At 38.1% G+C, this 15,159-nt stretch overlaps 1 protein-coding gene across 1 annotated transcript in view; it reads left to right on the top strand.

The window, feature by feature from the left end:
• LOC125452104 (uncharacterized) overlaps positions 1 to 15,159 on the top strand; it is a 462,089-nt gene that overhangs the window by 168,040 nt on the left and 278,890 nt on the right. Inside the window, exons 7-8 of the mRNA XM_048530109.2 lie at positions 5,277 to 5,444; positions 8,049 to 8,228. Of these exons, the coding sequence (XP_048386066.2) occupies positions 5,277 to 5,444; positions 8,049 to 8,228 (348 nt within the window). The remainder of the gene's footprint in view (positions 1 to 5,276; positions 5,445 to 8,048; positions 8,229 to 15,159) is intronic.

The following is a 15,159-nucleotide window of genomic DNA, read 5'->3' as shown; positions in this document are numbered from 1 at the left end:
TATCTCTACAAATTGTCTTGGTTTTAATGAGGTTGCAAGTTGGCATCTTTCCTTCCAGAAGCAGTGAGCTTGTAAAATATTGATAATTTTCAGTGCTTTTTCCATGGAATGGAATGGCTACTGCACAGAATGAAGCTGTTCAGATGTTTATGTGCTAACCTGCATGAGTCCAGCAGGATGTGGTTCAACTCCCTTCTGCCTAAACTTAGGCTCTTTAAGTCACTTTGATTTTTTTTCATTTTGGTACAATGGGCAACCCATTTCTATGTAGGTTGGCAAAATACTATAGATACTAGAAATCCAAAACAAAGTTAAAATGCTCAAACTAGTCAGTAGGCCCGGTAGTATCTGTAAAGAAAGAAACGTGTTTCTTTCTCCATAGTTTCTGCTGACCTGCTGAATATTTACATCATTTTCTGCCTTTATTCTATAACCATGTCTAACAAGCTGGACCAATCGCTTCCAGAAGGGACATCAGTAAAGCAATTAGATTTACAATAATCTAGCACATTTTATGATCATTTTTTCCTGCGGTTACCACATCAGTCTAATTAAACTCAGTTTCATAACTCAATATGGCATTGGAACTTTGAACCTCTAGGATGTATTCTAGCACTACAGCCATTTCTTCTTGATTACATCCAAAATGCTTTACATTTGGCATACCACATTGAGATGTATGTAGTCTGTATTCCATACATGAATCCTCTCATTCAGAAAATGAATTGAATAGAAGTCGGGTCTTTAAACCCTTGAGCCTTTTCCTCCATTTAGTGTGATCATTGTTGATCCTTGACTTAACTGTAATACATAGACTTTATTTAACAGGGTATTGTAATTCCTACACCATCCTAAAAAGAGCCCCTAAAATGCCGGAGGAGCTTGCCACATTCTGTGGTTGCTCAGCAGTAACATTTAGTGGTTAGATGGGGGGCTCCGGCCCCTGTCTCAGGAGGACATCTTAGTGAATTGTCAGTAAGAAGCCCAAGTAAGGCCCGGTTTGCCAGCACCAAGTCAGCAGACCCCAGTGAGGGGAATGAGCGGCTTGGTTTGAGATGCAAAGATGGAGATTGAAAGCACTGGGAGGAGACTTTGGGGGTGTGTATAAGTGAGGGAGCTTGGCGGTGTGTGGCATTGCCTCCTATGAGGCAAAGGAGTCCAAAAAGGAGGTTCCCCTCCTTTACCTGGCACTAGCTTGAAGAGATACACAGCTGCTGGGCTTCCCAACGGATGTATGTCTACCCTACTGTGAATGTAACACATGTGACTGCAGTGTGAAACCTAAAGTAGCCAGTCATTCATCAATTAAGGCCCACATGGCTCCTCCCAACTCACATTATTTGAAGTATGATAAGAGTGGATGGGTTGCTGGCAGGCATGGAGCCCACTGAAGTTTTTCCTGCCCCCTGCCTTTAATCCAGCCCAAAAATCCATCTTTGACCAATACCCCTTACTTATCAAAAAATCGTTCCATCTCAATTTTAAAATGAACAACTGATCTAACATCAATTGCCAAATTCTTTGTATATAGAAGCCTTTCCTTGAGTTTACTCTTGAAAGGTTTGGCAATAATTTTTTGACTACTCCACTTAGTTCTGAACTCCCCAACCAAGAGAAATAGTTCCCCTTTGTCCACCCTATCTGTTCATTTTAATATCATAAGAATATGGATTAAGTCACTTCATACTTGTAAATTCCATGGAAAATAACCTGTAGTTTGGGTAATTTATCCTTTATTTAACCCTTCAATTTCAGTATCACTTCAGTAAATCAATGCTGCACTCCCTTCAAATCTGATATATCCTGCATCTGGTAGCCCTGCTGACAACACACAAAATCCGATCGAGCTAGAGATTTGTTTAACTAAAGCATGACTTCTACCCTATTGTATTCATGAATTCTTGATGAAAGAGGACAGAATTTTAATGTCTTTTTTTCCCTTATTTTCTGTAACATGTTTTGCGATCAATGTACCTGAACTCCTGAGTCTATTGACCATCCATTGCTTCTAGGTTTTTCCCCATTTACAGAGTGCCCTGTTTTATTCTTTTCAGATTCAAGTGGATGATTTCTCATTCGCTTCCAAGAAATACACCTGCCACAGTTTTGTCCATTATGAGAAATCCAAAATTCCTTCGTAATGCCTCTGTTCTATCCATACTGCTTATTGTCCCAACAAAGTTTGTATCATCTGAAATTTTGGATGTATAATCTTTTCTTTGTCCCATTAACTGAAAATGGCAGATCCTTTGCAGGAAGGAGACAATTGGGTGGCAATGGCCTAGTGGTATTATTGCTGGACTGTTAATTCAGAGACCCAGATAATGTACTGGGAACCCGAGTTTGAATCCCCCCATGTCAGGTGGTTGAATTTGAATTCAATGAAAATCTAGAATTCAGAGTCTAATGACGATCATAAATCCATTGCCAATTTTTGGGAAAAACCCAAGTGCTTCACTAATGTCCTCACCTGGTCTGGCTGCATGTAACCCTAGACCCACAGCATTGCAGTGGATTCTTGACTACCCTCTGGGCAATAAACACCACCTGGCCAGCAACAACCTTGTCCGTGAATGAATAAAGAAAAAAGGGCATTATGGGGAGCCTTTTATATGTGAAAATAGGCAGGATTGTTAGAGAATGAAGAGGTCAGTTCTTGAGCAGGTACTTGAGCAGTTGGAAACAGGAACCCTGGTCTCGGGTGTAAGCAGATCATTTTATCCATTGTCTGGACTTTCCTTCATCAGCCTCATATCCAGTGTTTTCAAACTTCTAGGTTGCCCGAAGAGTTGTTAAGCACCAGCAGTCTCATTTAGCAGTCTACTCTGCCTAATTGGTTGACATTAGCAGACAGGAAGAGCTGTCTTTTCAGCTGCCAGTCTTTGAAATATTGGTGAGATGCACTGTTTTTCTTACCAGACCATAAAACATTTTTCAGGGCAATTGATGTTGTCAGATGGTGCACTCAATGTTGTGTACGTTGGCTTTGTTGAAGACTTCATTGTGATGTTCATAATGGATCAAAGATAATGTTGCTGGAAGTGTAACAGCAATCACATCAGTCTTCTGTGTAGAATCCGCTCCATTTAATTTATAAACTTTGTTCTTCTGAAATGCTATGTTTTGTTTTATAGTTTTATTATTTAGTGTGCCTATACTTGTACTAAATAGTAAACACTGGACAAACATTTCTAAGTACTTGCTGCCTCAACTTGTATGCATCAATGCAGATATTCTAAACCAAAAAGCAATACTTCTTCCCCACCACCTCACTTCATTTATGCTTCACTTTTTTCATGACAAGTCTGCTCATTTTTACTGAAAAGTATTTACTGTACCTGAATAAGTAAGAGCTGAAAGAATATATACGTCAGAAGAAGAGTTTGAAAAATGTATTATTTTTCACTCTTTGGCTTATTTAAATATTCATTGATGTTGCCACAATTTGTAGTAGTAGGAAGTGTCAGCATTCATTGTTATTACTTCTCCAAAATTGACAGCAGCTTCTGAAGTCCACACAAAAACAAATAAATATTGAGGCCCAAAAGTTGCTGTCAGTGATGCTCTGTGCTAAAATAGCGTCAGATACCAACCAGTGAGGGAAAAGTCCACCCCACACCAATCATGGGCTGCATGTGTCATTAACAAGTTGCAATTTGGATTTCCATTTCTCAGAGGAGGAAATTACATCCTCCGGATCTCAGATTGTCTGGCAGTGCTGAAATTCAGAAGTGGGTGGTGCCAGAACAAACCACTGACCTGACAACAGTTTGCAGTTGTACACTATTAATTTTGCTTCACAAACCTTTGAACAATGGTACCTTTTTCAGTGATCAATGCCTGTGACTTAATGCCATGCTGTTCAAAATTATTGCTAAACAGCCACATTTCCTTGAAGAAATGAATTAATTTTATTTATGAAAAGTCAAATTTCTCAATTTTGGTATGAAAAAACCCAACATATTTTATGTTTTTAAGTTGTGAAAGTTGAACTGCCCCACAATCCCACAGCTTATGTTGTTGTTACCTGTAATATTGCTAACTTTTAGAAGGAATTTGAATACCCAATGTCACACAAAAAGATATTAAACTTTAAGAGGTTTACTGCAGCAAAGTAACTGTGTTTGTAAGCAACTTTTAGGCAAAACTAGAGAAAGAAATCCTTATTTAACATATAAAATTACCAAAAACCCCTCTCAATAGTTAGTTGTGCTTTACTCAGCCTCTTAAAGAGCCACATAATTCTCTTAGATGTAGTTCAAAGTGATTCTTATTTCCTGAGGTCACTTGTTTTTTTTTTCCAGGACACATAAGACCAAGCCCTTATGTGGATTTTGATTAGAATTATCCTGAAGATTCCTTCCCCCAGCAAAGGTTAATAAAATCTTACAGTCTTGTTAAATGCTCTCAAAGTCCATCTCTGCAATCCAATTGTGGCCACCAATCTGCATTTCTGCATGATGAACCCTTGTGACTTGGAGCCTCCAACCGTCTTCTTTCTCTTTCTCACTTTCTCAGTTTCTGTTGACTGATATGTTTTGCAGCTCAGTCTTATTTTAAGAAAACACCCTGAAAGCTAATTCAACACAGTGGTTTCCATTAGAATTTTTGCCTTGGAGGTAGACATTGAGGTAATGTGAATCATGTTGGTATCGTACCCAAGTAGATATGCTAGTAATTATCCTCTAAATTTCCACCTTCGCTCTATCTTGAAATTAAATGGTCAATATAAAGTGTAATTGTTAACAAAATCTGGCATTCCGAATGCCTTGCTGGGATTTTGGAGACTCGCAGTCTGTCCTTGCATTCAAAAGATGGCTTGTTCATTATCTTTTGGCGTGCAAAGCAATCTGGTCATTTTTTAATATCTAGCACCCCAGCCCCCCAGGCTTGCTGTCTGTATTCAGAACATATTACATGAACCCCTTCATTCCTCCATTTACGCAAAATTAAAGATAGTCTTGAAACATAATGCCCCAATGATTTATTTTCCTCCCTGTTACTTAACAGTAAAGGATCATTAGTACTTTTAGCTTCTGGTTGCTGTAAATGAGAATACATCAGAGGGCATCAATGCTCCAGAGACCACTAGATATTTGGACGAATCTCTCTTTGAGATTAGCCTAAGTGACATCATTTTACTGCTGACTATGAAATCGGAGCTGTACAGCTTTTGCAAGTTACAGTCTTTTACATAAGTTTTATCCCTTCGTGATCAACATGGGCCTGCAAGTTACACTTAGGATGAGAGTTTGGCATTTTTTCTCTTTTTACAGGTGGCTCAGCGTGAAGCAACCATTAAACATTTGCAAATTGAATCATCCTCATTGAGTTCAGCGCAAGAATTGAATGATCAAACAATTGCACATAAAAGGCAGATTATTAGAGAGCTACAGGAAGAAAATGATACACTGAAGCAGAAATTGAAAGCAACATTATGCAAGGTTTGGTGAGATTTTGTTTGTTTTACATTAGGTATCACTGTTTAAATCTATCATGTTTGCTTTATTAAGATTTATTTTTTACCATCAAAGGTTTCTGACATTGTTAAATGACAATATTTGCCAGTTTTTAAGTTTACATTTCCTGCCCCATTCTGTTATTTTTTCCACAACTCTAGCGAACAGCTCTGAGAAATTTTCAGGCTTGTATATTTGCAGGTTAAGTGAGACTGTTTATGGAGTTAATGCTCTCTGCCTTAAAATCTGGACTATATCATCGGTATTTCTGATAAATTCCTCCAGATTTAGCTGTTAATTATATTCATTTTAAAAAGTTTAATTTTAAGGCAGACGTGTCGTGAGGACAATTAGGGCTCAAAATTCAGTTTCACAAACTGTCTGAGTCTACCTGATTAAAACTTGTCCTCAGTAACTCACCTGTTGAAATGTTGTAAAAGTTACATGCAACAACCAGATTTCTAAAGGGAACTTTACAAATACCCTATACCTGATCAAGAATCCTTTTGAAACATTTATCATTCATGCATTGTGTTGAAAATTGTACATTAGCTTTGTTTTCCAGTCTATATTTCAAATAAAATGGCTTTTACACGAAAAATGGATACAAAAAAAAACTTCATCACAAATTTTATTGATGTACAGAAGCTGGGTTTTCTGGTGCACTTTTATTTCCCTGTTTGCTCTCTGTTCGGTTTTGCAGATCAAACTATTTAAGTTATAAAGAATAGAGGACAAATGAACATCTTCCTCCCAAAGTTATTGCTCCTAGCTCAGTTGGAATTTTTAACTGTAGATTTGATAGATTTTTTTTAGGTAAAGGTCCTAAGGAGATTGTGAGTAGATGTCTAGATCAGACACTTTCATGACTTGAAATGTACTAGAATTCAAGCCCCTTGCTTTCATTCATCACAAATGTGAAAAGATTTAATCAAAATATCCAAAGTCCTGATTTACCTGGCTAATATAGACTTTTGAAATTCAAATGTACTATATCCACTTGTTCTCCTTTATTCATTCTATTATAATATATTATTTAAGCATGATTTGACTGCTATAAATGCTTAGTGGCTCTGTCTAATCCAATTAATATTTTCAAAATAGTTTCAGAGATAGTAGGAACTGCTGATGCTGGAGAATCTGAGATAACAAGGTATAGAGCTGGATGAACACAGCAGGCCAAGCAGCATCAGAGGAATAGGAAAGCTGACGTTTCGGGCCTAGACCCTTCTTCAGATTTTCTGAAGAAGGGCCTAGGCCTGAAACATCAGCTTTCCAGCTCCTATGATGCTGCTTGGCCTGCTGTGTTCATCCAGCTTTACACCTTGTTATCTCATGTCATTATAAGAGACTCCCACATTTGACCCACTACTGATGTTAGGCTAACTGGTCTGTACATATTTTTGTTTTAGCAACTGCATTCTTTCTTAAGCAGTGGGGTTATATTTGCCACCCTCCAATCTATCAAACTTAGACCAGATTCTTTAGCATTTTGGAGGATGATCACCAATGCACCCATTTCCAGGACCACTTCTTTTTGTACTCTGGGATATTGGTTAATAGACTGAGGTGATTTGTCAGCATTTAACTCCATTAATTTCTCTTGTATTATTTTCTTATGAAGACTGATTTTCTTCAATCTTGCCCTCACATTACATCTTTGGTGCCCGAACATTTCTGAGAAGTTCTTCTGAATTCAGAACCAAAGTATGTGTGCAATTCTACTGCCAATTGTTTGTTCCCCCTTACAATACTTTGGCCGAGGAAGGGTCACTGGATCCGAAACATTATCTTTGATTTCTCTTCACAGAATCTGCCAGACCTGCTGAGGTTTTTGTTCCTGATTTCCAGCATTCGCAGTTCTCTCAGTTTTTATACAATATTTTGGCTACTGACTGTAAGGACCTACACTTGTCTTTTCTAACAATTTTATCTTCACATATTCATAGAAGCATTTACATCACCGTTAATGTTCCCCACAATTTTATTATTGCCTGTTATACCCCTTGATCAAATGCTTTGTCCTCTTGTGTTTAATTCTAAAATGCTCCCAATTCTCAGACTTGCTGCTTTTTCTTGAAACTTTATATGTTGCTGCTTTGGGTCTAATACTGTCCTTAATTTCTTTTATACGCCATGCTTGAACCACCTTACTGGTAAAATATTGAACAAAATATACGTATATTTGTTTTTATAAGGATACTAATCTCATACTTGCCTTAGTGTTATCATTTTTAAATAACTAGATGAAGTGTTAATGTACTACTTATTTGATATTTGTGTTGCAAGATGATGCATTGGATTTATCTGACCATATTAATAGGTTTTCCATTTTCTTAAAGAGGTAAGTGTTTTGATCTCAGAATAGAAACATTGCTCAGATGTTTGCTGTGCTTAGAAAAGGCAATCAGCGATTTAGCAAGTGGAAATCTCTTGCAGGTGGACGGTTGTTGGAATGATTCATATCCTTGAAATTGCAATCTTACGGATTGGTGCTCAGTGGAATATTGCTTCATTTGTGTATCAAGTCTAACTAATGCTAAATAGAAACCTTTAAAAAACCAATGAAGGAAATATGTTCCTTTTTAGGTAAATGAAAGTGAAGAACAAGTTTACAGTCTGAACTTGGAAACAAATACATTGAAGATAAGATTGGTGGAAAAGACTGATCTTGCTCAAAGTCTGGAAGAACAAATTCTCAAACAGCATGAGTCCTTAAACAGGGTGAATGAAACTCTTAGGAATACTAAGAAGGCAGCTGGTAATAAGGTAAAAACAATCATAATACAAGAGTATTGCATCCCCATATGAAGGCAGGGATTCTTATTTTTGAAACATTAAGGACGATCTGTTTCTGAGTGTAGTGAGGAACATTCCCCAGTTTCCTGAATGAGTATGGTTCCAGCAACCTTCTTGAAGCACCCTGACATTCAGGCCAAAGCATCCTGCTTGATTAGCACCCTTTCCAAATGTTATGGACCAGACCAAATGGCCTCAATATATTTTCAGAAGATAGCGTAGACCTCAAATTTTTCTTATTTTTAAAGTGTAAGGCATTATGTTCCGGATGCGATTTGATTGGTTAAACTACCAGGCTGGAAGCAAAATGCATTTTTTGTACCCTATAATTAAAATACAAATAAAAGAAAGAAAAATTGGAATAGCGAAACTGTTTGGAAAATTTAACAGAATAATGGATGTTTAACGACCAAACAGGAAATGTTCCACTCTAGTAGCATTCCATAAACACACTCTTGGCAAAGGCAAATTTTGTAAAACAGATTGACTCAAATGTGATTCAGGCAGTAGGAAGAGAATCTAAGCTTTTAGCTATTAGAGAATGAAACAACACTGAGTAGCCGCAACATGCACTGCATACAAGATGCACAGCAGCAAATTGCCAAGGCTCCTACGACAGCACCTTCCAAATCTACAGTGCCTACCACCTAAAAGTGTAGGCAGTTCAGGCACAAATGTACTCTTGCAAGTTTCTTTCCAAGCCACAAACCTTCATGACTTGGAAACACATTCCCAGTCTTTCAAAGTCACAGATTGAATTTTAGAAATTACTCTTTAGCAGCATGTAGTACAAAAACTGCAGTGTTTTGGGAAGGCAGATTACCACCTCCTTCTGGGGACAGTTCGGAATGGGAAATAAATGCTGACTGATCCAGCAATGGTCATGTCCCATGAATAAATTAAAATAAATTAAATGAAAAAAAATGTTGGCATTATTGATTTAAGATCTACAACCCTAGCAAACAATACAAATGCAACTGAGACTCTTTTCAGTTGTCCAATGTATATAGTATGACCAACTATAATTTCAGTGATCTCCTGAAGAGATCATCGAAGAGAGTGCTCTTTAAAAAGAGAGCTGTTTCTTTCTAAGCATAGCCTCAACACCTACACCTGTGCCGGCTTTCATTCTGGCTGCCTTCATGGAGGATGAACTGCCACGCTTTTCAAAAAAGACTTTAAAGTAGTTAGTATGTATGGATTATACAATAAATAACAAAGTCTCTTTTTGGCTTTTTTGAATGTGGCTTTGATGTTTAGTTTCTGGGAGTTTTTTTTTACTTTTTTCTCCCTCTATTGACTGTACTTTCATATGTCAAGCCAAGAAGCTCAATAATAGCAATTAGAAAATTGGTACACCTCATATAATTACACATGGGAGAAGGAATAAAATTTAACTTCAGTGTAAAATAGGAGGATAGCTGATGGGCTGCCTTTATACACCCCACATGTTTTTGCTTTTGATTGAATTAAGAGATGACATGGCCCACAGTGACTCCTTTTCTATCCCCTACCCTAAAGACTTCTTTCCTCTATCCCCTTATTTCTATTGTTTCTGTTACAAATTTAACTTGACACAATTGATTCAAATACTGCTGTATACCTATATGGTATATCTTCTCACCTACATCTAGGTTAAAACCTGCCTTTTTCTTTGAACAATCTAGATACATGCCCTGTATTCTTTACATCTCCTACCCCTCTTGTCATTCGCTTGACATTTTTCCTTACATCAACTTTACTCTTTATATCACCTGTCCTGAGAGGCCAAAGGTTGCTCCAAAACAGTTGCCTTCTCCCTATCCTTTGCTTTTCATATTTGCCGCAAATGATAAATGACACTGTCTCCAATATTTTCTAACTCTTCCCTTTTGAGTTTTTTTTCTCAGTTGGAAGGAATTAGGAAAAGAGACAGGTTTGTAAGCCTCGGAAAGAAAGATTTTTGAGGGTAGATTTCAGGTTGATGACTGAGAAACTTTCTATGCTGTGCAAAAATGATCTGTAGTAATTTTCAACTACCATATATTGTCCAATATCTGTGTTCATTAATTAACCAAAATATGTACCTTTAAACAACCTACCTCAGAAATTATTACTTGTAACTGTTGGCATCTTAAATTATGTATTTAGTGAGCAACCAATCTGGCATGAAAACCAGTGAGGTGTGGAACCTGATTCTACGACAAAGGAAATGAAGTTAGTTCAACTTCTTAAAGATTGAGGATGCTTAGCCCAAAGTTATCACTTTTGGAGAGCCAGAGCAGAATACTAGTGAATCAAAACCAGGGAAATCTGAATAAAAGGAAAGACAACCCAAATCAAAAGTTAGATTTCAATAAAGAAAAAGAGACATTAATTTTAAAATGTGATAATCACAAAATTTTAAATCACTAACTATAATGCTCAGTGATAATGGGAACTGCAGATGCTGGAGAATCCAAGATAACAAAGTGTGAAGATGGATGAACACAGCAGGCCAAGCAGCATCTCAAGAGCACAAAAGCTGACGTTTTGGGCCTAGACCCTGTCTGATGAAGGGTCTAGGCCCGAAACATCAGCTTTTGTCCTCTTGAGATGCTGCTTGGCCTGCTGTGTTCATCCAGCTTCACACTTTGTTAACTATAATGCTCAGTCAGTTTATATTTATCAACATGGACATGATTATTGTACACATCCGTCTATCCACAGACAAATTCTCTAAATTTAACCTCTTGTCCATTTTGTTTCAGCTGATCTCAGGCATGGTGGCATTTGTCTTTGGATATGTTGAGGAGAGAATGATTGGCTGAAAATATTTTTCTTGCATATCTCTGCCTTCTGCCCAACATTCTTCTGTAAATCTTTTGTGAGGACATAATTGGATTAAATTGTGATATTTTCTAGTATCAATCACTGTATTGTAGAGCAGCTAGTGTCTTGGAATCATATCCTAAAAATGCATGAGGGAATGGAGAAAATTGACAAAGGAAAACAAAATTGAAGATTCTTTAATTTGTTCTTTTTGTAATATAAAGAGATATTTCCTGTGTTATTAAAGCTTGGTTCAAATGTGGAGTTGGATTTTGTGCTTCATAGCTAGCAGATTTGAAGGCAGAGAAGATGTAAAGCCTCTTAGGTAGGCTTCCCCTTGTCTCTCTGCCTGCTCTCAAACTGTCTGAAATTTAGCAGGCTTTGGTAGCCCTTGGACTAATTAATGGCCATTCAAGGGCTCTATTCCACTTTTGCAACTTTAGCTCCAAGGACTGATATTAGGCAGAGTTGAGAGGGGGAGTGGGTGGTGCTGACCCTTTGCTGGCCACAGGCTGTTTGGAGACCATCCCATAGAAAATAATTCCTCCTCTTTAAGATTCCGTACAGTTTATTTAACTTATTCTCCCACCCGATTTGTTATCCTTACCTCGCAAACTGCCTCATCAAAACCTTCAACCCTGGCGAGACTACCAGTAGCCCCAGCCATTGTCAACTTTCTCCTGCTGGTACTGATGGAACCATAGTGCTGCTGGCCAATCTGATTGGCTTTCTGGTGTCTGGGCAGTGTTGCATCTTAAAATTGAGGAAAGAACATTGTCTTGAAGAAAATAATACTGTTCCAAATGGAAAATTGCTGCAGAACAGCTATCATGATTGGGGATAGGCCCCTACTGAACTTTACAGGGAAAATTCAAACCAATGATTTATGCCAGTGTTGATGACAGAGCTAAATGAAGTCAATAAGTAATGCTTTAAGTTAAAAGTCGTCACATCCAAAAAACTTGTATTTTAAAAAAAAGCATTGTCTTTCTCACCTTTGTCCCAATGTTGAATTATTAGCCTTTTGCCAATTAAACAAGGTGGTTCTTTTTGCCTAAAACCATGTAGCCTTTGAGAGCGCTGTTTAAGAAATGTATTATGTAGGGAATTAAGCAATGTTTGTACCAGATTGATGAAGTAACAATACATGAAAGAAAAATTGGAGGCATTTTTATTCCATCGAAGTTATTGCTGTTTGGGTGAGAGATGACCAGTTTGGGATATTATGTCAAAGTATGCTTGGTGAGCTGTTTCAATATACTGGATTAAACACAACAGTCAGTGATGGCGGGAGCATAGGAATTGGAGTTGGACAGTCAGCCCCTCAAGCCTGTTTTACCATTCAGTGAGATCCTGGCTGATCTCTGACCTAACTCCATACACCTGTCTTTGGTACATATCCCTTAATGCCTTTGCTTAACAAAATTTATCTATCTCAGATTTTAATTTAACAAGTGGTCCTGCATTTACTGCCATTTATGAAAGAGAGTTCTGAACATCTACCACTTTTTGTGGATAAATGCGCTTCCTGACATTACTTATCATTTTACTTAAGTAGACTATTTTATATAAAATAGCCTTGTTTCCTCCCTTTCAATTTTTGTAATCATTAAAACATGTATTGGATTTCACCAAATTATGCAGGCTTTTTGTGAATTTTTTTGTGGTTTTTTTTCCAATTTCTTTACTGAAAACAAAATGGAGAGGAACAGATTATTTTAAAAAATGCAAACCAGTTTTATAATTTGTTGTATACATAGCTTTTGCTTGACTTTCTCATTGAATTAACAATGAGAGCTCCAACACATAAAGGAAGGACAATAGACAGGATTTTTTTTATTAGTGGATGAGTTAAGCTAGGGTATTAGTGGCACTGGGTGGCAGGCTTAGGAAACCTATAGTTCTGTGGGGCCATCCAATGAGGGCTTCCTGGCCAGTCTGGCTGTCAGGCCATTTTTCCATAATTAGTATCATTAAAGGAACAATTGACATTTTTCTAGGCTCCTGGTAATTTGTTGGCAGAGAGGTGTCTACCGACCATCCCTTCAATAAATGGCAAATAAGAAGGCAGTGTCCTGAGGGTGAAAGGCCTTTTAGCCCAAGGCTTCACAGCCCAACAAGGGGACCCCTGCTGTCACCAATTGTGACTTGGACCCTGCTACTACCACTAGAGGGATTCCTGTCTAATTGTTCAGATGAACCTGCCTGGCCCCAACATAGGAGCGAACTTATTTCTTCCTTTGCCTTCTAATGGAGGCACCATCTCAATCTCCTTACAACCTAAAAAGTAGTCACCTCAGTAGATTTACCAAGCCTCTCTGAGAAATCTAGGCTGCTGTATTCAATTGAGGGTAAGCCTGGCAGCAGACTTGGAATTGGGCTTTGTCTAATCCTGTTGGTAAATGCACCTGGGCTTGGCCAGTGTCAATGCACCGACCAATAAAGGCAAGGATACCAAACGCTGCCTTCACTATCCTATCTACCTGGGACTCCACTTTCAAGGAACCATTAACCTGCATCCCAGGGTCTCTTTGTTCAGCAACACTCCTGAGGACCTTACCACAAAGTGTATAGGTCCTGCCCAGATTTTGTCTTTCCAAAATGCAGCACCTCACATTTATCTGTTTTGAACTCTATCTGACATTCCTCTGCCCATTGGCCCATCTGATCAACATCCCATTGCACACGAAGGTAACCTTCTTCACTGTCCACTACACCTCCAATCTGCAAACCTACGAAACATACCTCCTACGTTCACATCCAAATAATTTATGTAAAATGACAAAAAGCAGTGGACCCAGCAGGGATCCTTGTGGCACACCACTGGTCTCAAGCCTCCAGTCTGAAAAGGAACTCTTCACCTCCACCCTCTCTCTTCTACCTTCATCGCTCTGCTTTCATCAATCCACTTCACTGTTTCTTCAAAATCTCAATCAAGTTAGTGAGACACTATTTCTCATGCACAAAGCCATGTCACATTAGTCAAATTATTACTTATCACCAACTTAATGAACTATAGTTACCTGTGATTCCACTTTTGCAGTGGGGCCTTGACTCTTGGCTTCAACTTTATCATGTTTTAAAAATAAATCTTACAAATTGTAAGACAAAACAAAAGTGAGCATAAACCACCTCTTCCCCCTCTGAAGAATTACCGCATTGCCTCCAAATTCCTCAAAATATATACTCACTGCGGCTGTGTCTCATTTTGGATGTGATCCCTCCTTCCTGACCTTGCAAAGCTTGTCTTATTGAAACTTAGAATATAAGAAAAGACTACCAGGTTGATTGCTGCAAGAATGCTTCCTCTTCAGGGAGAGGGGTTACCTTCTAAAGACAGAAAGAATTTCTTTTTCTTTCAGAGGTTTGAGATTCTATGGAGTGTTCATCTGCAGAGAGCAATGAAGAGAGGGTCAGTGAATATTTTCAAGACAAAGGAAGATAGATGCATGACTATTAGGCACGAAACTGGAATTCAGACCACAATCAGATCAACTATAATCATGGAGCAAGATTCGGCCAGTAGGCCCTTTGACCCTGCTCCCAATTTACATATCCTCGTAACCAAGTCCTTGATCCCTGGAAGTATTCTCATTTAGGACCGCATCCTCTGGTATCTATTGCCTTGTCTTGTTATTGATGGAAAAATGCATCACATCACTTGTCCATGCATTAAAATCCATTTGTCATGTGTCCATCCCTTCCAATTCTTGAAAACTAACTCCATGCTTCTCATAATTCTCAATACTTCCAAGTTTTGTGCTAGTCCATCAATTTAAAACTTCCCTGTGAATCCAAGACTAGGTTATTAATATACGTCAAGTGAAACAGTATCCTTGGTAGAAAATTCCTTTATACACCTTACTCCATAAAAACCAAAAGGACTGCGAATGCTGTAAATCAGGAACAAAAACAGAAGTTGCTGGAAATGCCTAGCAGATCCAGCAGCATCCGTGTGCAGATTAGAGCAAGAGCAGGACGTTGGGCCCTTACAGCCTGCTCCATCACTCATAAAAGTAAGCTTGAAATTTGTTTTAGAGAAAAATTACAGATGATTCAGAGTCTGACTGTTTGAACATTTTGACCTTAGTTTTATTGGTATAAAAGTGAC

Source organism: Stegostoma tigrinum, chromosome 5, assembly GCF_030684315.1.
Source record: "Stegostoma tigrinum isolate sSteTig4 chromosome 5, sSteTig4.hap1, whole genome shotgun sequence".
NCBI classification, from domain to species: Eukaryota; Metazoa; Chordata; class Chondrichthyes; order Orectolobiformes; family Stegostomatidae; genus Stegostoma; species Stegostoma tigrinum.
Note: the sequence above shows the minus strand (reverse complement) of the source record. Positions and strands in the feature narration are given on the sequence as shown.